General features: G+C 43.5%; 1 protein-coding gene and 1 long non-coding RNA gene across 4 annotated transcripts in view; one reads left to right on the forward strand and one right to left on the reverse strand.

Moving 5' to 3' along the window:
* Positions 1-3856: 3856 nt before the first annotated feature.
* LOC149873399 (uncharacterized) lies at positions 3857-15953 on the reverse strand. Of its 2 annotated transcripts, none has more exons than XR_016441939.1 (4): positions 15856-15953; positions 13181-13522; positions 12371-12474; positions 3857-7112 (listed from the first exon to the last, which is right to left on the reverse strand). It is a non-coding gene; the product is annotated as an uncharacterized LOC149873399 (long non-coding RNA). The 2 variants fall into 2 exon arrangements; XR_016441940.1 differs by lacking the exon at positions 3857-7112 and adding an exon at positions 7168-10706.
* Positions 15520-27301, forward strand: part of TSNAX (translin associated factor X) — a 36711-nt gene continuing 24929 nt past the window's right edge. The window contains exons 1-4 of one of the 2 annotated variants that reach the window (XM_090044031.1): positions 15520-15697; positions 19292-19399; positions 23951-24065; positions 26227-26357. In XM_090044031.1, the coding sequence (XP_089900157.1) occupies positions 19384-19399; positions 23951-24065; positions 26227-26357 (262 nt within the window). In that variant the 5' untranslated portion in view covers positions 15520-15697; positions 19292-19383. Of the gene's footprint in view, positions 15698-15719; positions 15780-19291; positions 19400-23950; positions 24066-26226; positions 26358-27301 lie in introns of those variants that run through there. The other variant, XM_090044022.1, reaches the window with a different exon arrangement.

The following is a 27301-nucleotide window of genomic DNA, read 5'->3' on the forward strand; positions in this document are numbered from 1 at the left end:
GTAATGCAAAACTTCCCCAGAAAGCCACTTATGCTATTGATTACAAAGGATGCCCATTTCAATACCATTACATAACAGAAGTAACTTTGTACTGTGCAGGTTTATTGAACTAGCCTGTCAGACAGGGGTATCCTGAGATGACACTCATGTGTCACAGGCTGATTTAAAGGCATACTATTTGCACTGAATGACATTCAGTATCTAGTGTAGTGACACAAAGGGTTCATTTATGTTACTTAGAAGGAAGAGCTCTGCCAGAGAGTGGGAGGACATTTGCTACTTGAGAGTGCACCTGAGGCATAATGGCTGAGAACTGATAGAGAACGGCAGAGAGCAAGAGAGGACATTGTGTCTTCTCTACATTGATTTGAAGCACAATGCCTGAGAAGCAAGATGTAGGGGGGAGGGTACATGCACTGCCTGGGATGTAAAGGGACAGATGCTAGCCAATACTATGCCTCTTTGTGCCATTCCTGTGCTTGAAAGCAAGGAGCTGTGAACTGTCCTAAATAAGCATTGATTCAGGGGAATCCATAGCTAGTCAAGAAGCTAACCCTAAACCTCCTCCTGTTGTCCCTAGCCTAGGGACAAGTCCAAGGAGGGAAGGAGTGTGAGTAGTACATGCTGTATTCTGGCCATCCTCCATAAGCCTACCCTTGGGAGCTGTAAAAAGAAAAAGCTTACCTTTGGGAGCTGTAAAAATAAAAATAAAAATTTGGAGCTTTAAAGCTGGTCTAACCTCCCCCAAAGAGCAAGTCCATCAGATCTGAAGAGCAAAAATGTGTTAAAAAAACTACCCTACCTTTTGTCTGTCTCCCCATATAGATTCTGTACCAAATGAAGCTTAGCCAGAAGTGAGGACTGAGGCCAAAGTTTCCAGAAATATTAATAGAACCTAAGAGAGAACCATCTTTGCTATATCTGTAGTGTTGTACTCTCCCATGTATTACAGTTTTGCACTATAAATTGGTTACAATGAATGAGATCCAAATTATGAACAGCTGCCAGTGTCCTCTATCTAGTCTTTATACCATTTTCTGCATTAGGTACAGAGCAGAGTCCTGCAGCATGAAGGGTCAAGTGCCCCATGTCCAGCTGTATAAACAATGAGCAGGTTTTGGTTTGTTGGGTTGAAATGTTTTTGTATAAAAGCACCTGTAAGTACATTTTGGTGTTTTTCCAGTCTCAGGAAAAAAAAAACTGAATTAAATGACTGAAAAAGATGATGTAGTACCAGGCAAAGACCTCATGGACCTGGTTCATCACTGTGTTCTCCCATTTTTACATTGCCAGCATCCTCCATTTCTGCTGGTGAATAGAGCCTTTGCTCTATAAATCCCTTCTGCATCTCAGAGAATTATCAGTCACAAAGCATACTCTATCCTTTATTCATATTTTGTCTGGAATGCTTTTGACAGAAACGATCCTGCCTGGGGCAGGTAGTTGGACTAGCTGACTGCTTAGAGGTCCCTTCCAGCCCTGTTTTTCTATGATTCTTTTAGCCTAACTTACAGAGCAGAGTTAACACCTGAACCCGTGTTTTTATTTTTATGTGTAATTTGCTAGTGCTTATAAACTCCCATTCACGAGCCACTCTGTAAACACATACCACCAGCTCCTTCATTTGCTGATAAAGCATTTTACTGGACATTGGGATTATAGAAAAGAGCTGTTTAATAATCCATCAAGTAGCTGCAGAATGGCATTGGATTGTCTGTGGGAGAGTGAAAGGTGAGTGATAACTGGAATGCCTGAGAGAGCTGAGTAGTATTGACCTTTGAATTATAACTGCATGGTGTGTGTACAACATCCTTGAGGATAAGGGAGAGAACCTTGCTGAGGTTTGGGGAGGCAGAGGTTCCAAGAGTTGGAGGACTGTCTATACAGCTCCTGAGATGCCTGTTTCTAAATGACAAGCAAGAGGGCCCATTATCCAGGATACCTTGTGCAGCTACTTTGAGGAAAGGGACAATGCTTTCAGAACACAGCAGATAGAACTGGAGGGAATCTCTTATGTTATCAAGGCCAGTCCTCTGCTATTTCAGGAACCCAGATCATACAATCACTTTAATAAATGTATCAAGCTCCATTTTAAACTAGCTAGGTTTTTTTTCCCCCTTGGAATCATTCCTTACTGCTCTGAGAGTTAAATTAAAACCTCACTGCTCTGATAGTTAGAAAACTTGGTTTCTAATTTCCAATCAAAACATATTCATAATTAATTTCATGGGCGATTGGTGCCTCCCAAATCTGGGGGTGGGGCACAGATTGCCGATGGAGGAGAGAAGGATCCCCCAGTGGCTGATCGCCAGGCCAGCAAGGTTTTGAGGCTGGTGCTTCCAGGAGGTGCACGGCCAATGTCAGGGAGTGCATGTGCACCCACAGGCACCCCTCTATGCATTGCCAATGATTAATTTACATCTATTTCTCTGTCTGCTAGCTTTATCTCTTAGCAGAAATAGTCTTTCTCCTGCTCTGGTGCTTACCTATCTAATACAGTTATAGAGAACAATCATAACCTCTTGGTATCGCCATTTTGCGAAACACGCCACGTTTGCTTAGTTTTCTCTCATAAGAATAGGCTTTCTATTCAATAATCACCCTAATAACCCTTCTGTGTACCTCCCTCATCTTCATTTTATCTTTCCCGAACTCAGATGGCCAAAATTATGCACAGCATTGCAGATCCAGTCTCACAACTGTTCTGTACAAAGGCATTAATACTTTCCTATACCCACTGTAAATTCCACTCCTGAGATGACTCAGGGTTATCTCCTGATCAGCTAATACACCCAGTTCTTCTCCTCATTTTTTCACCAAAAGAGCTCCTAGCTCGCAGCAGAATTCTTATTGTGTAAGTGCATTATTATGGAATTTCATCCTATTTCTACCTCTCCAGTTCTTTCCATGATAGCCATCAAATATCTCAGTCCTCCTCTGTGTTGATCATACCTCCCAACTTTGTATCATCAGCAGATTTCATCATCTTTTTCTGTTTAGATCATCAACATTTTTTCATCAACTTTTTCTGTTTAGATCATTAAAGAAAATAGTAAACAAGAACTGATCCTTTCAGAACTCCTCTGGTAAACTCCTTCCAGCCTGATACTTACCCTTTCAACACTACATTTTATCATCTCCCTTTTTAGCCAGTTTCTCATTCTCCTAACAGTCATAGAATCCTAGAATGACCCTCAAGGGTCATCTAGTCCAAGCCCCACCTAAGCCTCCTACTAATCCCCTTCTTCTTTAGCTTAACTAATAAGGCCCCATCAGGTTTTTTACTGAAGCCCAGGTAGATGAGAACTACCAAGGTTTCTTAGCCTAATATATTTGTTATCTAATTAAAGAAACCTATCAGGTTAGCCTAGCACTACCCAACTGTGGTAAATCCATATTGCATTTTATCCCATTTTCAATGCATAACTTTGTCTTTAATTATTCTCTTCTCCAAAATTTGCTCAAATAGTTTCAATATGCTACTTGTGGTTTTTGTATTTTCTGTGGTCACTCATGAATTTTTAAGTCAAATAGTGCATATTAGTCAACAGGGGAAAATTCACGTTATGGACTGTGAGCTCTGCCATGTCATGTATGATTCATAAAGTTTAAACATTATGCACCTTAAGCTGTTAGTTCATGGCCTAACCAAATGTTGTGAGCTGCAGGCCTACATGAAGATGATCGTACATTTTGGAAAAAAACCCCAAAAAACAGTTGCTTGGTGGACAGTAAGAAATAACATTCCCTTATAAGTGTATGATTTTATTGTCCTTAAATTTCAATCAGAACAAATACTGGCACCACTACAAAATATGAGAGCTTTTAAAACATTTTGAACTGTACAAATGGGGGAGGGGAGGTTGAAAGGGACAAGCTAATAGCTTAAGGGTTTGAAGAGGAAAATTCAAAGAATTGGAAAGTATTTTTTTCTTTTTTAGGGCCTTTTGAGAACTTTGCAAAGTGTTGTGGCAGAACCCAAATATTTGGGTCTGAAGGAGCTCAGTTCCTACAGGCAATTAATTGATTTTCCTCTGAGGTTTCATAGTTTCTAGGGTCGGAAGGGACCTGAGTAGATCATCTAGTTAGACCCCCTGCCATGGCAGGAAAGAGTACTGGGGTCAAATGACCCCAGTAAGGTGTACATCTAGCCTCCTCTTAAAGAGTAGGAGCCAGCACCACTTCTCTTGGAAGCTGGTTCCAGATCCTAGCCGCCCTGACAGTGAAGTAGCGCCTCCTGATATCTAGCCTAAACCTACCCTCTGCCAGCTTGTGACCGTTATTCCTGATCACTCCTGGCAGTGCTCGGGGGATCAGGGACTTCCCCAGTGCCTGCTGATCCCCCCAACTAATTTGTAACAGGCCACTAGATCCCCACTCAGCCTTCTCTTGTGGAGGCTGAACAGGTTCAGGTCCCATAGCCTCTCCTCATAAGGCCTGCCCTGCTGCCCCCGATCATGCGAGTGACCCTCCTCTGGACCCTTTCCATGTTGTTCACATTTCTCCTGAAGTGCGGCACCCAGAACTGGATGCAGTACTCCAGCTGCGGCCTGACCAGTGCCACATAGAGGGGGAGGATCACCTCCTTGGACCTGCTTGAGATGCATTTGTGGATGCACAACAAGGTGCAGTTAGCGTTCCTGACTGCATCCCCACACTGCTGGCCCATGTTCATTTTGGAGTCAATGATGACTCCAAGATCCTTTTCTGCCTCTGTACTGACAAGAATGGAGTTCCCTCTCCTGTAGGTATGGTGCCAGTTGTTCCTCCCCAGGTGCATTGCTTTGCACTTGTCCGTGTTGAATCCCAACCTATTCTCATCTGCCCACCCTTGTAACCTGTCTAGGTCCAATTGCAGCCTATTCCTCCCTTCTAGCATGCCCACATCCCCCCACATCTTAGTGTCATCAGCAAATTTGAACAGGGTGCTTTTTACCCCCTTGTCCAAGTCACTGATGAAGATGTTGAACAGTGCGGGCCCGAGGACCGAGCCCTTTGGAACCCCACTGCCCACATCCCTCCCGGTCGAAAATGATCCATCCACTACCACCCTCTGGGTGCGGCCCTCCAGCCAGTTGGCGACCCAATTGACTGTGTGGGTTGTTTTAAGTAGCTGTGGTTGGAGGTATTGGCAAAAGCCTACTTCCAGTACCATGTGCTCCCCAGTATTTGTAGCTCTGGAATTGGCCGATTTTACAGCAGGTGGGTGTGCTTCAGGATACAAAATGAGTAGAGGTTGAAGACATGTGGAAACTGGAGACTATCCAGCAGTAATGTCCGGCTGTTCATAATACTGTCAAGTGGCCAACTGTGTTGCTTGCCCTCCCAAGAGTCCTTGCAACCTTCTCTTTTGTTTTCTCCTCCTCCAAAGAACTATACACATATATAGACAGCTGATCTAGATCTGTATATTCATAGGACTTCAGCCGGCCAGCTGAAGTGAGGGACGAGTCTTAAAATGGAGCTTCACATCCCCACGCTCTCGCCTGCCATGTCTTTGGTGTTTACAGGAGTATGTTCAGTACCTGGATGTGTAGTTCCTTCTGGTCGTCATCCGCTGTCCTATGATGCTGAGGGCTCCACCACCCCTACACCCTTGCCTAGTCCACCGGTCGTCTAAGCGTCTTCGGGTTTGTATTCAGCCACCAGGTTCCTCCCCGGGGCCTTTACCTCAACAAAAAAAATGAAAGGAATCCACGCCTCCTATCCTGGAGGATTGTCGCCCGGCTTTTGGCAATAAACAAAGAAACAAAACATCAGTGCGACTACTCTCTCCTTCCCCTGTTCATGTCCATAGGATCACGCCTCTTGTGCCTTCTATTGGGGTCATCATAGTACCCTCATCTCACTGAGGTCATCATTTGTAATTTTTTCCTTGTACCCCTTTTAGGGTCACTACAGTACCAGGCTTTAATAGTGCCCCTCTATTAGAATCTTTACAGTACCTTTTCTCCATCAGGCTCTGCTGGCTGCGGAGGAGATCTCAAGCAGTTCCTGACCCTCCCAGTCCACCATACCTTCCTCTAGAGCTTCTCCGGGGAGTTCTCTCTCTGCAGGAGCCTCCTACCGGCTCTCCACATGGCTCTCACAGATTCCTCCAGCGTTGTTCGGCCCAGTTCCTTCATTTCCGGTCCTGAGCTCTCCCCTCCTGCTTGCTCCAGGCTCCTCTTTATGCTGTAGTTTGAGTTCCCAGCTCCTCCCCTCCAGAAACACCTGGGTATGAAAGGTTTTAGCCCGGTCCTTTGGGGCTGTGGGTCTAGGTTAGCTGCCTCTGGCTTTGGCACAGGCTCTCTCACTCTCCCACAAATACCCAAGAGGTTTTACTGGATCTTTGTGTCTGCTTGTCCCTGCAGTAACAACCAGGGTCCTTTCTGTCATTTTGAGGTGCTTTTGAAATGAGCTCCTGGGTCAAACTGAACCTTTTCTCTGCTCTTTCCTTAGTGACCCCTATGTCCTCTTTCCTTTTCTTTCTCATCTGTCACTCAGCTTTTCTTGTCTTATACACTGCCTTCATTAATGAGTAGGGACCTACTCAAATTGCAATTGCATGGATTTCATGGAAATCATGAAATTGGATGATCTCTGTGAAATCCACAGGAAAACAAAACAAAACAAAAAAAAGCCAAAAACCCTAACCCCCTTACTAACATAAAATGCTGGCTCCACAAGGGGAGTTGGAGCTGCTGGTTTCCTTTAGAATCCAAAGGCAAGCATGTAACTTGAGGGTCAGTTAAGGTGACTGCCTCCCCCAGTCCTTCACCATTAATTGGCTGGATTAGGCTGCTTGTCTCCACCAGTCAGTGGCGAAGAGTGGGCCATATAACAGATAGTCCTCTCTACCAGTCCGCGGCTAGGGAGAGGGCCACTCAGAGGTGTTGGGGTCCCCACCAAGATAAGCCCGTGAACATTGTGGTTGGCTCTGTGATCTGCTGTGAAATCAGCTGGCCACCTCCATGAGTTGTGTAGGCCCCTATTAATAAGCTACCCTTCTACACTTCACAGAGGACTTCTGAATATCTTCTTGGCTCTCTTTCTTTACCCTCAAGTTAGCAGACATTGAATGATGGTTAGTGTTGATGTCCTTTAGAGTCCTGATGTTGCAACTGCCAGCTCTATCAGGTGAAAAATAACAAGTAGTTATTGGTCACTGTTCTCCTTCCACAGCAGCAAATAAATAACATTTTGTTTTTCACCCTACCATTTTGAGAATAAATTTCTACAGCCTATTTACCAATTTTGAGAACCCCCAGAGATGACAAGTCCTTCCCCAGCTTTCCTCTCTAGCTTGTTGGCATGCTGAGGCATTAAATTGCTGTGGCTACACCTGGGCCTCAGCCCAAGATGGCAGCATCCAGAACTGTCTTGATGCCCTCCTGCACCAATAAAACACAAGCCAGATATATATTTTAAGATGCACTGGCAATCACTAACAATATCAGCTAGGCAAGAATATTTTTAGGAGCATCATGCTGGCTGGCAACGTGAGTGCAGGTTTGGTAGGGGTTGGGGAGGAGGCGTCTGAGTGGCCCTGTGTGTGTTTTTAATCCAGCTTCTGCAAAGTGTGACTGTCATGTACATCATCTTGGAAAAATTCATCCATACTATTGTCTTTGGTATTCTCTAGGTTGTCTTCTGCATCTGATATGAAATGTATTCTGTTCTACACTAGAATACTGTTTAGTCTTCGTCATATGGGTAAATTTATGGAGCATTGCTGGAGGTACATTTTCTGCCCTTGAATTGCTTTTAAGCCATCTTCACATTTTTTGCCTTGATATGGGATTGCCTGGCATCCCTTTTGAGGTACCATGCAATCAACACCATGCAGTGCCCTCCTAAATGTCCTGCTATTTGTGCCTCACCACAATGACTTCCTGCACCTTTCCACACAGGTTGAAGAGGTCTAGAAACCCACCTCCCCACTGTGGAGCCAGCATTTTATTTTGTATAGGTCCAATTACAAGTATGATGAACAGGCATAATGCAAGGATAGCAGAGGTATAGGCATACTGCCACATGACTGACAGTGGTTTTCAACCTTTTTTGGACTCAAGACCCCTGCATAACTTTTGTGAATTGAGTGGCACCCAATTTCAGAAACTAATGTATATATTACAGTGCTGTATCACTGGCTCGCGACTCAACTGCAGTCCCAAAGCTGGAACACATGATTAGCTAATTGTTATTCAGAGCCCCAGGACCTCATCAATTCACTGGGTCCTGATTTCAACTTGCCGATGCAGGGGGAACCTGGGATCGTGATCCTGGACTTCCCCTGTGCTGGCAAATAGTAACTGTGGGATTGAGATCTGATCCCTGAACCCAAAATTACGTATTCTGCCATACACATGTGTCCTGCCAAGCAGTGTGGTTGCTGGGATCAGGGGATGGTTCCTATTGCACCATTAAATGAATGTGTGCCAGAGGCCCAAATGCAAAGATGCAAAAGCTGATTGCATGCCAGCTTTTAAACAAGGAAAAAAATGTGTAGTTTTCAGGACTCCTGAGCAGAAGAGCTCACACAAGTAAAGAGAGCATCCAGTCAGGTCAAGATGCAAAGTCATGTAGGCAGATGTCTCATGGACCACCAAGATATTTTGAAGCAGACAGGTATACATATGAATATTGCTCCATTGTAGCTTTCCCTAATAGAAAATTATTCTGGACCCCAAATTTCCAATTAACTCTAATACAAGTGGTTGCCTTGAGTCATATATTTATATCATTTTGCCAGTGTAAATCACCCCTGTGGACCAACCGCAAAACAAATGACCCATGGGTGGTTTATGAGCCTGGGTAGCTGGCTAAATCCATAGAACTGTGATTCGCCAACAGATAATAACCCAAGCCAAAAAAGGCTCTTCAAATTGGCAGTGCCAGCAGGACTATGAAACACATTTCTAAAGCCTAAAAGGCAGTGAGCATGTTTTCCCCATGGTCAATCATGTAACCAAGTCATGCATATTGGGCATAAATACATTAGTCTTGCAGACGCCAAAATATAAAATTTGGTGCTTTAATGAATTGAAGGGATGTGTGTATATAGCAAGTTTCTTTATCTGTTGCAGGAAGAAGGAAGTTCCTTATGGGGGGCTGGAGTCTTGTCACTGGGAATGCATTATATAAGGTGTGGATGATAAGGTGTGGAAAAGAAGATTCCTTTCTTGTGTGGGTGTGTTTTGCCCTGAAGCAACATCAACTGCTTCCTGGCATAGCTTGATGGTGGGAATTACTAAACATTTTGCTGTTGCAATCACACAAGACTTTCTGCACAACTTGGCCCAACACATCTTTGTATCTGGGAAGCAAATGATAGAACGCCTGTTAGGGCAGGCTGGGGCTTATGTGGGGACTGCACCTGAGGAACCTTTGATTAAATGACTCCATATATGCATCAAGAAATGTACTTCTGGTCCTGTTATGGCAGCCCAGTATCTGAAATAACCTTAGTATGCAAAATGTATCTACTGGGGAAAAGCTTAATTAAATGATCCAAAATTTGCATCACAAGTTCTATCTGCATGCCTAAATAATTTTTTGGATGTTGCTTCACCAAAGAAACAGAGGCTGCTTGGAAGGTGTTGAAACTGTTGCTGAGTAGGTGCTGCTGGGCTTAGAGTTGAAGAACAGGAGGGCACAGAATAAGGTATAAAGGACTCTAACATCTGGCTGCATGTGTTTGTTTTTAGTGTGGACTTTATCTCAAGAGCTCCTTGCTCAGATGACCACACATTTGTACCATTAAACCTACCCAACACCCCACAGCCATTTTCAAAAAAAGGCTTTCCTCCTTTCATTTTCCCCTAACTTCTACCTACCCATAACCTATTACTCTGACTTCTGAGCATTGTTCTTTATGTGCATGTAATAGTGGAAAGAAGAAAATTCTCATCCACAGGGCTAAGCCTTTGGCTTCACAAGGTTGGCTGTTTCCCCAATTTTGAGGAACCAAAACTATAAAAGAGCATTTCACTGTTAAAGTTATTCTGTAAAGGGGCAACATTTGAAATTGTGCCCTTGTGTGATTGCTTTATTGAAGTGTGAAGAAGATACGAAAATGTGCAGGCTGTCAATTTATTTATTTATTTATTTTTACTTGTCTTCATATTAGAAATTCATATCATGCTTAGTTTGTAGGGAAGGCAACCACGGCTGAATGTAATAATTGAAAAATGAAAGGCACAAAGTGAATGGGAAAAAATTAACACCTACTCAAAACCCACTTTTGGCAGGGGCTTGGACATTTCAATGCCCTGCATGAGAGGGTGTTGCAAGGCCCACTGAGGTATCTTTGCAGGATATGTTTCACACTGTGCCAGTTCAGTTGCTGCAAGGGACAATGCATGGTGCCACCAGGAGTGTGGAGATGCATACACCAAATTAATATTCTGTATAAATAATTCATGGCTGCAATCACTATGAAGAACGAAGGAGACGGGATTTGCCTGCAAATCATATTATTACCATTTTATTTTTATTCTGCTAAGGATGTCAGTGTAAACACAGGACTACTATGTGGTCACTCCTGATTCTGGTGGGCTTTTTTATATGGTTGCATCATTAAAAGGATGTCCTTGTTAAATACTAAGCAACTCCACCCATCCACAGCTAATCAGTAACTGGTACTTAGGAACAAACTTCCCCCATGGGTATGTTATTCATAACTGATTGCTTGCCAATTCAGTCTTGAGCGTATGAGCCAGCCGCTGAAATTGAAAGGAAATAGCATTTGAGTCAGGAGATTGAAGGGAGTTTTGGGTTCTCCCTCTTTCCCATGCATACACTTACACTTGTTTACAAGTCTGTTAAGTTTGAGAATACAAAGAATCTCTCTGCTTAATGCAAAAACCCATGCTTTATCCTGTAACCATGGAAGAAGTGAATTCACTGCTTCCGAAAGAACTACATAGTACAACTGATTGAAAAAGTTTTGCAGTTTTCAAAAATTATTCCAGTAAAAGAGAAAAACAACCCCCTGATTCACAGATGCCAAGAGACTTTAGGCATCTCAGTTGCCTGGGAGACATAACAGGTTGTTGTTATAACAACGGGAGACCAGCTGACTTCCCATTTCATTTTATTGACCAGCTGCAAAACTCCTTGGTCATGCAAGTCTTGAACATCTGACCGTGGTTTTTATGTGATTTCCTTGTGAGAGCTTGGTAAACTTTTATACTCAATTATTTGCTGAAATATTCAAAGTTATACTGCCTGATGTAAATATTTCAGTTTGCAAGATAGCCTTACATTTCCATACTCTGTCTCCAAGGCAACACCACATTATCCATTTAAGTGCATATAGTGTCATAAGATAAGAGGGGAAAAAAGAAGATACCCAAAGTCATTTCAAGTCTATTCATCCAATGATGCTTAAATAAAACTTATTGGACTTGCATCAAGGTGATTCAAACAAGGGTCTGAGATGCATCTAAGCTTCTAAACTCAATAGTGTTCATTTATAGTGTACTAAGCTCTGTAGTTTCATTTAGAAGTTCAAGTTTTACAGAGCCTCCAACTTCCACAGAACTGGATTAAAGTAGCCCAAGAGAATCAAGACAAACTATATGGAGACCCATGGCACACTGTTGTTCTCCTGCCACACAGCAACCCCATAGAGTGATTATGTGCAGTGGCACCTGTAATAGGAGTATCGTTTGGAGGGACCTGTCACTGCTGTCCTGAGGTGGATTGACTGCCAGACTGAGGTCTTTCCCAAGGAAAAGACGATTCATCTTCCATTGACATGGTAGGAGACTCCTTGTGTGAGGTATCCCTTGCTGACACTGTATGAGTAGAACTGGGCTCCCCAGATAGGAGTCCTGTGCTGGGGTGGTGGTAGTGGGTGGACTTCTGAACAGTAACTTTCAGGATTAAAATGAATGGGGCAAGCTACTTTTTTTAGAAATATTGTTTCTGGCAATCTGCACACTCAAGCAGGCCACAGATACATCTACATTCACGCTTTTCTCCACATCTGTACTGAGACAGAGACAACTTTCTTTTAAGGATATCTGAGATTCTGATATAATCACATGATGCTAGCAGTGAGGGCCCTAGGCACAGGACTATGTTTAAATCTAGCCCTGAATCTCCAAAAACTCTGTTAGCTTGTCCCACACAGAATATTCAATATATTGCTTGCAGTTTTACAACTTTTCCCCCAGGTATTACTAAGACTCAGTCCCTACAGTGGTATGTGAATACAGTATACCATTCTCTTGAGGAATGAGAGAAAGAGTAGGAGAAATATAACAAAAGGTAAGACATGCTGAAAATAAAGGGCTTTGTTTAATTTATTGTCATGTTTAAAGGTTAAGGCCCAGTCTCCAGAAGGTGTTGCTTACCCAGACAAACATCCCCATTCAGTTACCTCTTTGGAGATGATGATAGCCCTTGATTTTAACTGTAGTCAATGCAAGACCGTTGCAGGACCAAATCCCCAGCCTCTTTAAGTGATCAGAAACTGGTTTAAACCTGTAACAGAACTGAAGTTCAGTTCACACAAACTCTCTCGTGTAAAAGTTGTGCAATATCACATGACTCCATAGCTTATAGGCTTTTGACAAGGAAACAAGGAACCTGCTCTTGGGAAGCATACCACAAGTCTTCCTGCCTTTTTTAAAATCTCTGGCAATATAGCAGATAAATATGTGTTTTAGCATTGCCATTTTTATTATTTTAGGATAAACACATCAGCCCTCCATCTACTAGATAACACAAAGCTGCAGCATATCACACTTCAGAACACTGCATTATGGGAATATGAGTTTATTTTAAAGGTGCGGATAGCTATTTCTGCATATGTGAATATCCTCCTAGTCTAGTGGATCAACCTGATGCACCTAGAAAATATGGAGTGGGTGAGAATCCTGTTTTCTGGGATGAACCTAGAAAATATGGAGTGGGCAAGAATCCTATTTTTATAAAATATATTGTAGTATTTCAAGACTATTGGCACAAAATGCACAATGGCTGGATCAGTCATCTGTATGCACACTTGTCATTATACACTCCTGTTCCTGCTTTTGCTGGAACTTTATTCATTCTATAAAATTTAAGCAGTGTAAAGCTGATGGGGCAGGAGTGATAGCATGTAACTGCTACTGATGTTTTCCCCCAGTAAAACAGGGAAAGAGGTAGGGCTGCTTAGAGAGATTGGGATGCCCTTAACGGTACCTACCCACCGACAGCAAGATGAAGGTGACCAAAGATAGTGAAATGGAGAAGGACTGGTGTTACTGGTCTCTCTTGTCAGGATGGCGGTGATGCAGAGGGCAGGGAGACATGGAGACCAGTATGTCATCAATGGCTCTTGTGCTAGCGCAGCTCCTGCATTATAATGACTTAATTGCTTTTTTCCATATCTCAGTGTTGTCCCAATCAAAACACTGCAGCAGAAACTTCCCTGAGATTGACAGAAAGGTAAGTCCTCTCAAATTGTCCATGTGGGTGAATGGAGCTCCAACCAGCCTTTCTGTCAGAGCCATCAAGGTATAATCCTCTGTGAAGTTGATGAGGCAGCCTGGGGAAAGCATAAGTGAAACCAGTGAGGCAGAGAGAGGTGGCTGGCTACCAGAATATGTGAATTCCAGATATGCAGGATGTGCCTCCTTTAACAGGACAGGAGGGATTGTCGAGCTCATTTGTACACATTTTTATTACTTTGTGTACATTAAACAACTTGAGGGGAGGAAGGGTGGTATAGCAGATAGGACATTGTACTATGGCTTCAGTACTTGGTTCAGCCACAGGTCTCCTGTGTGAATTTGGGCAAACCACTTGCTGAATTCTGCGCCTCGGCTTCCCAACTGTAGAATGGGGTTCGGATACATTCCTGACAGATGTTCAGATACTGCATTGATGAAGGTCAGATAGACAAAAAATGGCCATCACCCAGAGGTCCAGCCTTAAACCTGGAGGTTCCTGCCTAGAGGACCTTATCGCTTCACTCGGGGTCAAACTGATTGCCGTGGTTGAGGTCAGGAAGGAATTTCACCCCATGGTCAAATAAGTATGGACTGTGGGGAAGCTTTACCTTCTTCTGTAGTGTGGGGGCCCTCTTCCTGGGATCTCCCAAGTGTATATTAACAACCCTTGCAGTTGCAGGATGTTGGCTGCCATGGTCCCCCTGTGTTACCTGTGGCAGGTAAAGGTGCTGTCTTCTGGTTGTATTATGGTTGACTGTAGTTTTACTAAGAGGTTAGGCCAGTTGTTCTCAGCCTTTCTGGACTGGAGGTAGCCCTCCATGATTTTTGTGAACTGAGTGGCACCCATTTTCAAAAACGAATGTATAGATTATAGTGCTTACCTCCTTACTCAGGGGCTAAGCAGTAGGGGTGGGAGATTGTCCAGACAGGGACACACTTGAGCCTGACTTATTTCCTCACACCTGGTGGCACCCTGCAAAAGATCTGGTGGTACCCCAGCCTCCTCGCTGAGAATCATGGGGTTAGACGATGAATTAGGCAAGGGGTTGGATTAGATCAGTGTTTCATGAGTCATAACCCAAAAATGGGTCACAAGAATATATGAAAGGGTCATGAACTTAAAAAAAAATTGATCAACAAACTTTAAAAATGGATAGTCTTTAATGGACAAAAAACGTGGGAAACCATGGCATTTCCCCTGCAGGCTGGCAGAGCTCCAGTCTGTGAGGGGCTGCTTGGGGTCCCCCCTGCCCCAAACACTGTGGGGCACAGGCCTGGGGGCAGTGGGTTGAGGGTGAGAGGCACTGGCCACTGATGTTTACAAATGGGTCCTGGTACCAAAAAAATCCAAAACCACTGGACTAGATGCCGTTGGGAGGTCCCTTCCTGCTTTATTTCTTTAAGATTTCATGCCAGTTTCAGGACTCCTATAGTATCATGCCTGCATCTCTTCCCAGACATTTTATAGTTCTTAATGTAGTTGCTCCCGTGGAATCAAGTCAGATAGTAATAATCATAATAATCACAATAATAATCACATGAATAAAATAACCATCATTATTGCCACAATAATCACACTAATAAAATAATTATCAACATAATCACAAGAATAAAACAATTATAATAATCACAATAACATTGATAATATAAATCATCATCATAATCACAGTAATCACAATATAATAAATAATAACTATCACAATAATCACAAGGATAATAAAATCATTATCACAATCATCATTATAATATTATGAATTATAATAATTCATATGCTGAGAAAAAGCTAATTTTGAACGAGTGGGTGAAGGTGGAGCATTTGCTGCGATGGGAGGACGCATGTTTGTCTCATTGCTAAAGCACGGCAGGAGCGGCGGAACAAGCGCTCTACTTGGCAGCCCCAACCAAGGAGAGCGGGCGACAGCTCAGGGCCGCGCACTCCAGGCGCTCCCAGCCCAGCTCAGCCCAGCTCAGCCCACTGCAGCTGCCCCTCCCCCGCCCCAGAACTACATTCCCCACGATGCAACGCTCCGCCGCGGGGCCTATAGAGCGCGGGGTCCTGACTCGACCCCTCTCTACGCTACACTACAAAATGCCTGTCCAGAAACAGTGACGTTTCCCAGGGCTCACCGCCTTGGGCGGACGAGGTGGCCCGTGTCTTTCGGGCAGCTCTTCTCTGGGAGGCCCGTGGGCTCCGAGCCTGTTCAGTTTGGGCCGCGCGCCTCCTGGCCCGTCCTCAGGCGCTTCCGTGGACGCGTTAGGGCCGAGGGGAGGTGAGAACCCGGAGGGGGCGGGGCGGGGCCTGGCGCGCGCGGGCTGCGGAGCAGAGCGGAGCCACCATGAGCGGCAAGGAAGGTGACTGGCGCACCCCTCCCCCACCCCGCGGAACGCTGGGGAAGGGGCTGCCTCGCGCGGGGCCAGCTGGGGGTACCTGCCACACGGGCCAGCGCTGTGACGTCGGCAATGGCCGCTCTCTGCGAGCGCGTTTGCGGCATGTGGCAGCGCTCGCGTCATAGCCCTTTGTGACGTCCGCGGGGCGGCCAGGCTCCCAACCCAACCCCTCCCCCCTGCCCGGCAGCCTACGTTGCCTGGAGACGGGGGGCAGCTCCCATCTAGGCCCAGGAGCACCCTTGGCCAGGCCAGTGGGGTGCAAGCAGTGTGGCCAGGGCTGCCTGATATCATTGTCCTGCTTGGGCGAGGATTTCAACGCTTGTGTGATGCACCATGCATGCGCAGTTATTTTTCAGGCAGCTTATTAATGTGGCACATGTAAAACCCAAGTGCCTCTCAGGGAGGCTTAATCGGCTTTTGAGTTTGCTGTCAGCGCTCCCTCATGACCAGGGAACCTCGTTTTCTTTGGGGGGAAAAAAAAGAAGCAAAAATCCCCAATTTTCGGTTTAAAAGAAGTAACTTAAATGTTTCCACCATTAAAATAAAACACCAGCAATGTATCTCTCTATCTAGTGGTGTTTCAGTTCAATCATGGGGAAATGTGGATTTTGGGTTACTTCTTTAAAACTGAAAATTGGGGATATTTTTTTTTTAATCAGAGAAAAGCAGGATTCTTTTATTGCTAGCCTCGTAATAAAGAAAGGCTTCAGCTTGGATGACCTGTTCTCACTTGCTCACTGGCAACTTACAGTGAGCAATATAAATAAGAAAAAGACTAATTTACACATTTTTTCAGCGTACGATTTTTTTTCAGCAAATACCATCATTTTGAGCTTCTAGTATGGCTGAAAGGGACCTCCACAGGGCATCTAGTCCAACCACCTGCCTGAGACAGGACCATCCCTATCTAAACCATCCCATACAATCCTTCATCTAAACTGGTGTTTCTTAATCTGTGGGTTGTGACCCAAAAGTGGGTCATGAGAATATATGAAAGGGTTGTGAACAAACTTTAAAAATGAAAGGAGATGAACATGGGAAACTGGGGCTTTTCCCTTGTAGGCTGGCAGAGCTCCAGCCTGCCGGGGTGCTTGGTGCCCCCACCCCACACGCTGGGGTGCTGCGGCCTGTGGATGAGGGGAAGAGGGTTGGGAGTGAGGGGCACTGGGTTGGGACTGGCCATTGATGTTTACAAATGGGTCCTGGTACAGAAAAGGTTGAGAACTACTGATCTAAACTCTGTCATCAGCCCTGACACAACACATACCTAACGCCCTCCCTTGCCACGGGAGGTGCTGGACTCCCTTTCCTGGGGGAACAGATTGCTCTAGGCGTCTTTGGCAGTCAGAAAGCATGAGCACAGGCAAAGGGCTGGCAGATTCCGAGGGGCTGCCCTGCGTCTGTGAGGGTTGAGGACCCACTGCTCTAGGGTGGTGCCCAGCCCTGCGCTGCCTTCTGCCTGGTTTTTAGAGCCCCCTCTTGTTGCTGAAGCATGTCATGAACTCTTTTTTTTTTGGGGGGGTAGTGGAGTGGAAGGGCACCATTTCACTTCCAACTAGGTGAATGGCATGGGGTGCTCCGTGGCATGGACCAGGACCCACGCCTCCTCTGTCTTCCAGGGTTGAGCCCTGGGTTACTGCATTTCCCCTACCCAACTGGAATCGGGGTCCCTGCCCACCCCCTACGTGCCACAAATGGGCCCTGCACTCCATATTTAGGGCCACGTATTTAGGGCTCCCCACATCCCACAGGCTGGATGGCATGGCACGGAGGGGGCTGGATCTGGCTCACAGGCTGGTGGCTGACCAGATGAAGGTATCCATCCTACAGAGCAGAGCATCTCCTTTCCTGCCCTGTGTTGAAGGGGTTGCAGGTGCAATGGCACCTTGAGCTTGGGCCCAGACAGAAGCGGTAAGGTGCTGGCTTTTAGCAGTGGCAATGTGTAGGGGGTGCATGAATACCCCGAGAGTGCCAGTGCACCCCTGACTGGCCACGCTTGCCACTTAGGCAGTGGGTAGGGGGAGCAGGCAGGAGTTCCGGTGCACACCCTGCAAGCCCCAGCTGGGAGGTGGGGATGCTGTGGCACTCCCAGAAACGGCTGCAGCGATCAGCGAGATTGGCCATGGGGGAACTCCCCTTCGGTCACTGACTGGTTGCTGGGGGGGCACCTGCCGCCCCTGACTAAGGCAGCACCAGTCACCCATGGCTCTTGGTTTTACCCTTTTTGGGCACAACTTGGCCTGCTTTCATTTCTGATTTGGGAACCGTAAGGATAGACAGTAAAAATAAAATCAATATGCAAGTTGGAATTATATTAAACAGATAAACTAAAATGTTTGAAGTGCACCCTTCTTCTGTAGCTCTGAAGTTGTTTCCTTTAAAAGGAAAATTTTAGCTGGAGTCTCCACCCTCCCGCTCCCCCCCCCCCCCCGTGTCAGTATAACTTATTAGAGTAAGTGTAGCATTAGTACCTAGGATAGCTTTGTGCTTCACATCTTCCTGTCTGACAAGGGAAGGGGATATGGTGAGGGAGGAACAAATGCAAATGAAGATACTGTGAGTTTACATAGACTTACAAGTGAAAGCAGGGGAGGGCAAGAAGATTAAACACCACAGGAGTGCATGTCAATGTTAAAATACAAGTTGTAAGAAATTGGCTGAGAGAGGATTTTAAAGAGAGAAAGTGACACCATTTTGTGCAGAGCAAGAGACTTGGAGGTTCAGTGTTAGGGAACAAATGTAACAGGGAAAACGTCAAACCAGTGAGTGAGAAGGAGCCAAGGACAAATGTGCTCGTCAGAGCATGGGGAGCTGAGAGGGGGCATAATAAGAAATAAAAATGAATACTATTAATCAGTAACAGTTACTTAAATTGCTTCTTTGGTTGGCTCTCCTCTGAAGACCAGAATTTTATGGGTATGCCAATGAGATGCTTGTAACTACAGTAATAGGGTTATTTTTATTTGAAAGATCTCTTTACAAACTGTAGGTCCAATTCTGTAGTCTTTTGTTCACACAAGGAGTGACATTGACTTCAGTGGGGTTAAGAGTTTGTAGGGTTAGGCCTTATAAATGTATAGCACTAAACAAATTCAACTAACTGCTTGTAGAAGGGAAATTTTGTGAAGGGACCCAGAGTAACTTTCCACTTCTCTGGAAAAAGCCTTAGCATCTTTAGGTGCCCCCTCATGCATCCATCGAAATTTGTAGGAGTTGTGCTTCTCTTTTCAGTGGGATATTAACAAAGTCAGTAATGCCAAATAGGACTTCAGTTTGTAATATTTCTTATAGTACTCTACAGTAAACTGGATGACATTGCAGTGACCTACTATGGAAGAATTGCTGCTATAAAATACTGAGCAATGGGTAGAGTCAAAGCAATTTCTGAAACAAGTGCCATGTCATCTTGGTCAAGCTGTTACAAAAAATGTAATGATGATATATAAATTTTACTTACATATATTTTCTATTTATAGGGTCAGGGGGGTTCAGGAAACGAAAGCATGACAATTTCCCCCATGGTCAAAGGAGAGAGGATAAAGAGAATGTTACTTCATCTTCAGCTTTGATGATATCTTTTAAGTGTAAGTAAATGTTGAATCCCAGGTCATAAAAATGTATACAATAAGAATTGGTAGGAAAAAATATTTAGTTGTGGTATGATAAACAGTGGTATCAAGGCAAAACTGAAATTTGGTAAAACACCTAGATATTTAAATCTGGAGAGAAGCCTTACTTTGTGAGCCAGTAGATTCTGGGAATGCTGTGTGGTGGGAAGTTCACTTTGCTTCGAAAAGAGAGCCACAAAGCTCTTCCCACTGATCTTTGCAAGAAGCAAGGATTTGTTGGTGCTGTCTTTTATTGGACCAACTGTAGAGTTGGGAGAGGTGTTAGATGCACATTTGAGCACAGAGTGCCCGTCAGATCACTGATAATAGCTCTCTTGGCAGTTGAGCTCTTGTTGGCATAGCCCCATCCACACCTGGGGCCCTGTCTGCTCCACTTAAAAAAGTAGCAGCAATCCCCATGGTATACTTCGCTGGGCTTAGTCTACACGACAATGTTTTGCCAGCCAAATTCCAGTTCTGTTGGCAAAACTTGGAGTGCATTCATTCTCAAAGCCCCTCTGCAACAGCAGAACCCTCCACTACCAACAGTTGTATCAGCTCTCCAGAGGCTTCTGTTGCCATATTGCAACCGGTTGAATGTACATGTAGATAAGGGAGCTGCCGAGTTCTGGAAGTTCTGTGACTTCACCAGCACTTGAGTGTGCACATACTCTGGTAGCTTGGCAGTCGCAGCTGTTGCCAGCTGCTGGAAATTTGGTAGCAGAGGCAGGTATGAATATACATCTAACTTTAAAATGGATTTATTCTGTCATCAAGCCTCTTAATATCTCTTCCTGGCAGTTGGCTGAAGGCATAGGTAAGTGCTTCCATGCTTTTAGCTTTGGTTTGTTTAGTAGTTGGTCCTTTTCCAGAGTTCACTACGTGCTCTGGTGCCACAACTGCTGCAGTGAAAGAAAACATGTGGAGCTACCAGAAGTGTGTGGCATCTGCTGTCTGCCACATGAATTTCTAGCAGCAGGGGCAGGTAAATGTAGATACACCTGTTTTCAAGGGAGAATTACAAATACAGAAATAACTATCATGTATGAAAGATGCACCATATTTGGATTGTGATATCAGAAATAATTTTTTAACTTTTTTTCTTATTCTTTTATCTGATTCTCAGTATTCATACCTCTCTCATCTTCCTTCTTCCTTTTAGTTTTCGTTAGTTCATTTCTATTATGTGGAATGTATTGATTTGAATCAAAGTGGTTTTTGAATCATGGATTTTAAGTATGATTTAAATCAGCAAGCGAGTAACCTTAACTTAAGTGATTTTCAATGATCCGTATTTTCCATTTGGCACAGAAAAACACAGTAAAATACATATTTTCTCCTTTCAAGGAGAAAAATGCGGGAAATGGTGGGTTTCCCTATGCAGGCTGGCAGAATTCCAGTCTGCAAGAGGCTGGAGGAGCTGGAGAATGTTCAGCTAGGGGATGCCATGTACATGGGGGATTGAGGCCCCCATAGTGAGGGAGGAAGGAAGATGGGTAGGGTTGGGGCTGGGGGCGCTGCCCAGCTGGGGTGGTGTGTGGGGCTTGAGGCCTAGGGCTGCAGTGGTCCCCTGCTGCTTCTAGATGGGCAGGAGGCACCTTGTCATTGTGGTGTGAGGCTTGCTGCACCACTCTGCCCTTCTGCACCAGGTCCCTCCCGCGGGGCCACAGAGGCCCCCAGGAGGAGGGCAACAGGGTGGGAAAGCCCAAGCCTGCAGCCATCAGTCCACATCTGCCCCCCCACCATTCCTCACAACAGGCTCTGCTTCAGCAGTTGGGGCTCGGGTCCTGCTGCGGGGGGCCTGGGGCTGCGGACCTAGGTCCCTAGCCCCGTAGCCCTCGCAGCTGGGGGCCCCCTGTGGCAGGGCTGGAGGAGCAGGGGGCTGTGAGTGGGGAGTAAGGGGCACCATCAGGGCTGGGAGGCTGTGGGTGGGGAATGAGGGGCATCAGCAGGTCTTGGGGGCTGTGGCTTGGGAGTGAGGGGCAATGGAATGGACAAGGCACCAGCATATCAGGGTTCCTCAGTGCCAGAAAACAGTTGGGGTTGGGGAGGGAACCCGCAACTGGACCCATATCCTGGTGAGCAAAGGGGGAAGGGGGAGCTCTGATTTTTTCTATAATAAAACTGCCAAATCAAATGCCAAAATATATAGATATTTAGAATTTATTTTATTACAATAATTGAGGCACTGGTAGGCTTCCAAATTGCTTTAGAATTGTAAATGTATCAATAAAATGTTGTGATCAACCCATAATTATATACATAGTGACATTTCATTTTAATCATGGAAAAACACGGATTTTGGTTTAATCTGAGAATTTGCGATTTTTTTTTTTTATTATCAGAGAATATCAAAGAGTGCAATTTTTAAAACACAGAAAACCAGGATCCCAAGTCAATTAATCCTATTTTGTATTTGTTGTTTTCAGTTTTTTCCTTAAAGGAAAATTTCTTCTGGCTGGTTGGCATAAACATGAAAACTTACTGACTTACAGGCAAATATAGCATTTATATGAAATGTACTTTTTGCTAATGTTTATACATACTAAGCAGTTGCAAACTTAAAATGCATCTCTTCAGAATCTTAATTTATATATCTTTTATGATAAGAATATTGTGAATAATGCACCACTTGTATACTAGATGATTTTTTTTTTGTCATTTTTTTTGTCAGGTTATAATATGATGGAAATTAGAATTCAATGTGTAAAACAGCTTTTTAAATTAGTTTACCTAATAAACTACTACCTACATAAAATAAGTTCTCAAAACTTGACTTTAAATTAAATGGGCTAATTAAACAAAGGTTGTATTAAGCATATTTAGTGAATTAACACGTCTGTTTTAAAAGTGTGTAATTGCTAAAAGATGCATACAGGAGCCTACTGGGATTTTTTAAAAGCACGTAATCACATTACTTGTCTAACTCTCCCTGAAATCTGTAGGAGCTGAAATAAGTCAGGGTAAGTGCCTAACCTGCTTACGCACTTTTGAAAATCCTGGTAGGCATCTGTCTCTGTCTAGGTGCCTAAGTATCTTTAAAAATCTGGCTCCTTGCCTTCACATGTTTAAAAAGCTGGCTTCTTTTCAAATGTTTAGAGTTAGTAGATCACATCATTTTTGTGAATAGATTGGAAGAGAAGAACTTTTTCAATTCTATTCAGTACCTCAGTTTTTGATGATATAGAGCAAATAAAGAATGTTCTGTTTCTGCTTGCTACATAAATTGGAACCAGAAGTAACTACAGTAAGGCAAAAGCTTTTCCTTTGTTTTTGTTTTATATTGAGACTTGGAAAAAAGCAGCAGTAGCTACATCATTAAAAAAAATGAAGAAATGGGCTTTTTGGCTGATACTGATGGCTGATTTATTAACCAGCTATATTGGCTGATACTGAACCAATAGCTAATATGCAGCCCAGCAACTTGGAGAGCAGTGTCTGGCTGGTAAGTCGGGGGGGAATGAGGGGGTGCTGATTGAGGCCCCAGCGGTAAGGGAGGGTGTGGAGCTGGGGCAAGGGCAGGTGCTGCCTGGGTGGGGTGCATGGCTTTGCCATGCCTGGGCAGCTCCAGCTCAACTCGCTCCCTCACTGTGGGAGCCTCAATCTGCCCCCTTCCCACACCCCTTCTTTGTGCCCCCCCCCCCCCCCCCCCGACTTACCAGTTGGACACTGCTCTCCAAGCTGCTGGGTGGTGTTCCTGGCCACGTGCATGCTGCGGCTGCATGCATGCATGCATGCATGCAGCATTTATTGGTGACATTATTGGTTACACTGGGCAAAAAAACCCAATTGCTGATAATATCAATTTTCCTTTTATTGGTGCCTGTCCGATATGGACCAATATCTTGGTGCACCTGTAGTACTGAATGCACATTTATGAAGTTTAGTTGACCTCAGAAATTGAAGTCTCTCCATGATTCTCTTTGGAGCTGCAACACCTTTTGGCATATTAAAACAGAAAGGTTCAGTGATGCAGTGTATTATATTAAAATGCATGTACATGATTTTATTGGATTATAGCACAGTGAGATTTTAATCCTAGTTGCCAAGATTTCAAATTTAATTATAAACAGGTATTTTTAATAAGATATTTAAATTAAGATGTAAATAATGGCACATATTTAAATAAAATCAGAAATAAAAAAACCTGTATTTTTTTAAAGCTGTTTTTAATTCCCTTGGTATTGTAGCCCTGACATCCTCTGTACTAGTCTGCAGCCATATGTGTGTATTCAATCCAGCAGAGGGCAGTCAAACATGCATTGAAGGAGACATGAATGTACTCCCTGCATACCTTTTTGTCTTAACTTTAATAACTTTTATTGTGCTTTCACTGTTGTATAATTTGGTAAAGGTTTCCATTTGGAAATGATATGACCTCCATACATTTAAAAAAAAATCAGAAACAAAATATGAAGATTATGGGGGATTAACAGCAAAGTCATTGTTACCCAAGCTGGATCGTTACACATTCACATTCACATGTACATCAGGACCACATTGTGATTGTTTGCATTCTGTTCTCAGCATTTCAACTTGAGCTTGATACAAGACATGATAAGTATGAAAGGCTTGTGAAGCTTAGTCGTGATATAACTATAGAAAGTAAAAGGACAATATTTCTGCTTCACCGGATTACTAGGTGAGTTACTACATTAGTTTTCATTTCCATGCTGACCCCAAATTTATTGCCCCCCCTTTTTTTTTTTCTGTGTTTTGAGTAATATTCTGATAAGAGCACCTTCAAGGAAGAGGAATGCAAACTTAGTTAATTTCCCATAAGTTTTGTTGTTTTGTTTCCTTTAGGACTGTACATAAGTGGGTGGACACAATGCAGTCAAGGAGCTAAATAAGAGCTAGATGCTAGTTCATTTCAAGTCCATTTCCTTAGTGCCTGCCTCTACTGGAATAAAGAATAGTCCAAAACAGGATCAGATTAACACAGAATCCTTGTTAAGAGCCAACAGAAGTCTTTCCAGCTTCCAGTGAACTGGGAGGGGAGAGGATACACCCTTCCCCTTTAGGTTAGTTTGTCTCAGGCAAGAGTTTCCCCATTTTTATAGCCCCACCCTGGGTCACTAGTATGAAGGGCAGAGAATGCAAGTTCTACTTATAACCACTTATATGCTGGATCCTAAGAAAGGTCTTTATACCCCCTTGTGTGGTACCTTAAAGTTTGTGTGCTTATTCTTTCAAATGATCATTCAAATTAGCAGCTAGTGTGGAAGAATTGTGGGAAAAAGTGAGGCTTACTACAGCTTCTTGTATACCAGTTTACCTGGAGAATTATAGATGTCGTTTCAAGCTTGTCTGTAAAAGTCTTTTTCTGTAAAATTTCCCAGTGATATTACTCCTAGGGCAGCGACACAATGGTAGCAGCAGTGTGCGCACAGTAGTAAATAAGGGTTTGGCAGCAACCGTCCTCTATTCTTGATATTTTCCAGACCTGCTTTGAGCAGTCCCAGTGTTGCTGAGCAGGGCATAAAAATGTTGGGAAGGACCTATGTATTGACTCAGCTTACAAATAGGTGTTTTGATGTAGAACTTTCTCTTTGTCTCTGTAAGCTTTTAGATTCACTTTCATCAGACAATCCCATTTCCTATGAGATGGTGATTTTCTGTACATCTTGGATGCTGACAAACATGTGGGAGAAAACCCCCCATGCTTTACTGGAAGCAGCAGCATGTTAGTTTGACCTGATTATGCAGCATCTGTATAGATCAGGTACTTTTGTGAGGTTTTTCCACTTTAAAGCTGATTCAATCTGCTATTAGATAAAAGTGCAAAAAGGCCCCACTAACATGCTTGATTTATACGGATGTTGGGAAAGCCAGGTGTAGCTAACATGCTGCCTCTTCTGGACATGTGCTGGGCTGGCGCAGGGGTGCTTGGAGTTTAAAGTAAAGCACTGTTATTTTCCACCCTACTCTCTAATCTGCAAACTGCCTAAGTTTCTCCCTTGAGCTCTCCAGTGAGTAGTTAAGACTCATGTCTGAATTCCCATGATTTTTAAACATTTGTACAAAACAAAGCTATTCACAGAATAATAATTTCAAAACATGTTGTAAGCCATGAATGCCATGTAAATGGTGGGATTGTACAGTACATTAGAGAAACCAGTGCATCTAGTGTCAGGTATAAAATGTCATGTAACAATAGTTATGTATTAGATGTTTCAGAGCAGCAGTTTCCAATTTTTTGCCATGGTGACCCCACTTCTGGGCTTACAGCTCTAATCCTGGTCTGAGACCCACCACTATAATTGACTTTCTTTAGGGATTGTGACTCCTTAATTTAGCAACTGCTCTTTTAAAGGTGTTCTTAGTGGCATATTTCACAAGTACTGCCTAAAATGTCATTTATATAGTGAATCCTTTTATAAATGAGCTGTTCAGTTTGTTGCAAAACACTGTAGATTTTGGGGCACAGAAGACTTGCACAGTTTTTTTTATCTACTTATTTTGAATCTTATGGATTTCTGCAATTTTTCTGGTCTAGTTAGAAAAGCTTCAGGCTGAAATGAGTACTCTGCAAATAAGACTGAATTTAGCTTGTTGATGATCTTGAGAGCAAGACAGAATCACACATTTTGAACGTGCTCTGGATTTCAGAGGTAGTTTATCCTGATTCAAAAGAAAAGTTCAAAGTTTGTTCCATTCAACATAGTTGCTTTTTTTTTTTTTTTTAACTGAACGAATTAAATACATGTTGGCTAGTATACAATGAAGCGTCTAACTATTTCACTCTGCTGGTGTTCCAACTGTTTCCATACTATAATTTGACTTGTATTTTGTGGTCACAGTTCCCCTAACAGAGAAGAAATCCTAAATGAATCTGAGGTCAAATTAGATGCTGTCCGACAGAAGATTAAGCAAGTAGCACAAGAATTAACAGGAGAGGACATGTATCAATTCCACAGAGCCATTTCTCCAGGTAAGTCTACATTCAGAGAGATAAGTGTACATCTCGGGCCAAATTTAATTTAAATGCAGTTTATTTCAGTGGGATGCATCTTCATACACTGGGTCTGAATTTGGCTCTTTAGACTGTTGTGAGAAGATTAGTTTTACCCTACTGATGTTATGTTGTTGCAATAGCAATCCTGCTCAGCACACGAGGGACCACAGGTTCAGACATTTGTTGAATGCCTCTAAATTAGAATCCCCACTAAACGTAATACCTCAGTGCCCTCCAGCAAGGGGCAGGTCTCAGTGCTGAGAGCCATTCATCTTGGGACTGGGAGCATACACAGGAGGGAAGCCACCTCTACCCTAATGCACTGCGTGTTTAACCTGGTGTTAAATCATTTGTAATGACCTGATTCTGGGTCAGTGTTTCATGTGTAGCAGAACAGGTACATCACTGGCTCGTTTGTGGTTTAAAACTCAAATTGTGACTCCTTTCTTTTGGTCATTAAACACTTTTTTTGGTCACTTTTCATAAGGCTGAAATATTTAATCACAGTATGGATATCAAACACTAACTCTGCTGCACACCACCATTCAAAGAAATGCGTCAATTTCCACTTTTGTGTGTATATGATAGTCCTTTTCATAAACGGTTTCAAAAGTCATCTATACACTGGCAACTGGACTTGATGGATCAGGAGGCTCCTTCCAGTCTTACATTCTTATCTCTGATGTGCTGATACATTGGTAGTTAGTACAACTTGAATGTTATCTAAAGCTATGTTAGCTTAGAGAAGTGTATAAGTAAAATTGCACTTTATATTTCAATAGCCAGGCCATTGAGGCAGTACCTCCCAGGCTTCTCACTTCTTTATTTTAAGGCAGTTTTTGACTATATAACTTCTTATCATTCTTCATTCAGGAAAAAACCCTCCTCTTAACATTAATGGAAGTTTTATTTGAGTAAAA

Source organism: Crocodylus siamensis, chromosome 1 (assembly GCF_052110815.1).
Source record: "Crocodylus siamensis isolate JL-2025a chromosome 1, ASM5211081v1, whole genome shotgun sequence".
Classification (NCBI taxonomy): Eukaryota; Metazoa; Chordata; order Crocodylia; family Crocodylidae; genus Crocodylus; species Crocodylus siamensis.